The sequence below is a fragment of the Alosa pseudoharengus genome, unplaced genomic scaffold (assembly GCF_046254945.1).
Source record: "Alosa pseudoharengus isolate Yale_2024_CS ecotype anadromous, Long Island Sound unplaced genomic scaffold, YU_APseudo_1.1 YU_APseudo_1.1_scf_22, whole genome shotgun sequence".
In the NCBI taxonomy this organism is placed as follows: Eukaryota; Metazoa; Chordata; class Actinopteri; order Clupeiformes; family Clupeidae; genus Alosa; species Alosa pseudoharengus.
Window position 1 is genome coordinate 4639476 of NW_027468680.1, and position 3205 is coordinate 4642680.

The following is a 3205-nucleotide window of genomic DNA, read 5'->3' on the forward strand; positions in this document are numbered from 1 at the left end:
CAACATTATCTGATAAACAGATTAATACCACAACATAATGTAAACACTTTATCCAGGAATCGCCTGTTGGAGACCAGTGTTATGTCTGTGCTATAAAGCCTACTTTGTGCTAGTAGTAGATATATAATACGCGACAAATTATTTACGAACAAAATTAGTTTTTGTTGTAAGTCAATTTATTTAATCCAAATGTAATCTTTTTGCGCACTTTAGAAGCCTATAGCATTGCAAGTCTAAGCTTTGGTGATCTATATTACGGAGTTATCTTGGTAAAACAATTGTAAATCAATGCGTAATATCCTCCAGCAAATGCAGTAACTTCACATAAAGATGAAATGTAAGCAGAAGACTTACGTGTTATTTCTCTTTGTGACAAGTGCTGTGGGTTTCCCTGCTTGCGACGGGACATTGCCCTGGCATTTACACTGGCATCGCCCGGTGACCTGCACAAGGATTGATCGGCTGCCTCCTCTCCTTTGCGTGGTCCTCGTTTCCTTTCGGTAACTTTTCCCGGGACCCCCACGAAACTGGCACTGCTTGCGCGTTGGACCGCCAGACGGACGGATCTAGGAGTCCTTTGGTCAGAAGAACTGAAGAGTCTTTGCGCTTCGTCCCCACTGTCCACTTTTGCGCCCTATACGACCGCGCCGTGTCCACAAACACACACACACACTCACACGCGCGCTCGCGCTGTCTTCGCTGTAAGGGATTCTGTGACTAACACATTTGGTTAAGGTGTGTGATAAACGCAATCTGTCCGAGGACGAAAAGGCGAAAAAAATATCCTTGATGTTTCACGCCCGGGACTAAAAGTTGTGAACACACCAGCAAAAAATGTCGGTGTACCTTGTCAAATGTCAAATATGATGCCCACTGCGGTCTGACAGTTTAGGTTTGTTCAATACCTCTTTCCGTCCAGTCAACTATGTTGCTCATCAGCGGCTCTGCAATTTCTCCACAAGGATGAAAAAAAAAATAATGGGCTGATGATCAAATAAAAATTTAAATCCCAATTTCTTCACAGTATTTGGGTTCAGCAAGCGATGGTCACTTCTCCCAGGACACTAGAACTCGCCTTTTGCGTGCAATGTCAGCTACTTTTTCAGTCAGTCCAACTCCTTGCAAACGCTCCCCTTGCTCGGCTCTGTGGAGACTGGTGACATGGACTGCCGCCCTTCTGCCAAATAAATCAAGACCTGCTGGCTTTTCCACCTTTCTTTTCTCTATGAAGATGGCGGAGTCCTGCTTCACCGGGAGCTCTCTGTCTCTCTGTGGTGAGGGCTGCCTCTGTACAATGGGATAAAATTCAAGTTCAAGTGCGGACGTGACGTTAAGTCTACAGTGGGAAAGAAGAATTGGAGACTGCAAGAGCACTGGGGGCGACTAGCGGTGGCTTTTCACAACTATCGGATCACCATAACAACGGTGCGGAGTGGAGGAGAAAGCACGGACACTGCTCGCTGCTGTCATCTGAGGAGCAGAGCCTGGTCCCATTATCTCTGCCCGCGCTGCTCATCTGCGCTTACACAATAAGTTTCTACAAACTCTACATTTTGAAGAATTGGGGTATATGATATTAATACGCACACTTTGTTTGACCTACTGACCAGTTGTAGCATCGTGTCAACCATAGCAAAGTAATTGTAGGCCTATATGGCCACCCGCAGACAAACCTACCAGAGACCGCAAGCGATAAACCACGTTGTCAGTTTAATGTTTATGTTCATTTCACTATTCATGTAAAAAATAACACTGTTACACACATAGGTCAATGGGATCAGTAACTCCGTTTATTTTATTATTTGCAGTGTTGCAGACTCCTGGCAATTCCTCTGCGTATTTGTTCGAAGATTGCATCAGTTAGTCAATTGAACGGTCTCCCTGTTAGAATAGACAACAGCATAAAGTGGACGTTGGTGAGAAAAGGAAGTTTTGTCAAATTTAATGAAATGTCAGTGCAGTGTAGATAATGACATTTACGAGACAAGTGCACACGGACCACCCGTGCCAGACTTGTACTCTAAACAGCTCTCACGGTAGCCTAAATGATCATCGCTATAATCATTCCCCCATAAACGCACTGTGGCCATCTATAAGATACAAAAAAATGCAGTTCCCGCAATAAAACTGTCTTGTAAAGTTCAAAACGCGTATATGGAAAATGCACCACATTTAAATAAGTACCAATTCAGTGAAAGCAGCAGCCAAGACGACAGATAAAACCCACTTGATCCAACCAGTCTTGACTAAAGAGCGAGGGAGGCCTTTCAGCAAACAATGCAATGCAATGCTGAAGAATTTGAGTTATTACAGATAGATGAACAATATCATTGCAGTGTTCAGGAATATTGCTTAACAGAGTTAAGTGCAAGAAGTTTTTTTTTCTAATGAAGGAGAATATGTGTAGAAGACATAAATATCCACAAATCAACCGGAAATACTCCCCCGTGGGCCAAACAGGAAGTCTTCCACAGAGAGAGAGAGAGAGAGATATTGTAATAGTTGTTGTTGCAGCAGTTGAATGATTTGAAGTCCCCCTTGCCGAGGAAGCAGAGAGAGAGATTAGCTGGGACACACTACCATCAGCCATCTTCCTGTAGTTTCCACATCTATTTGAAGAATACCGTTGAGATTAAGATAGTCAGCTGCATCCCTCACAACACAAACCTCAGTCTAGAAAAGCTACATGTGCAGCTGTGCTACCAGTAATGAGCTGGGCTTACCACGGATGGGCGTACAGCAGCATTGAACAGTGCTGTATAGACAAATACAGTATGTTTCAGCTTTGCTACTTGATTTCAGAGAGCTGAGAGACTAATCTCATTCAAATGAATAGCCTATTTAGCATCAGACCTTTGCTGTGCATGTGATAGCTGCTTAGATGTTTATTTTTTTTATTTTTTATAAATTATTATTATTTTTGACAATTGCTCAAGGAACCTGGGCAAATCCTCCCAAACTTAGGCATCATTTTATCATCAGAGTTGAAAGATCCTCATTCAACTTAAAAAAAAAAATAAAAAAAAATCAACACTGCCTGATGCCAATCCATGCTTACACTCATTTCAATTTTTGAAGGGATTTGTTGGCAGCACACAATAATTACGCATCCTCAACTTCCTCTGGATCATCTTAATCTATTCAATAAAACCCTATGCAGCCCAGTTTTGAGAATATTTGCATGAATATCTCACAGAGGTGATAA

General features: G+C 42.4%; 1 protein-coding gene across 1 annotated transcript in view; it reads right to left on the reverse strand.

The window, feature by feature from the left end:
* bcl11ba (BCL11 transcription factor B a) overlaps window positions 1-1258 on the reverse strand; it is a 52456-nt gene extending 51198 nt beyond the window's left edge. The window contains exon 1 of the mRNA XM_076300301.1: window positions 355-1258. Coding sequence (XP_076156416.1) covers window positions 355-409 — 55 coding nt within the window. The 5' untranslated portion in view covers window positions 410-1258. The remainder of the gene's footprint in view (window positions 1-354) is intronic.
* Between the last annotated feature and the right edge of the window lie 1947 nt (window positions 1259-3205).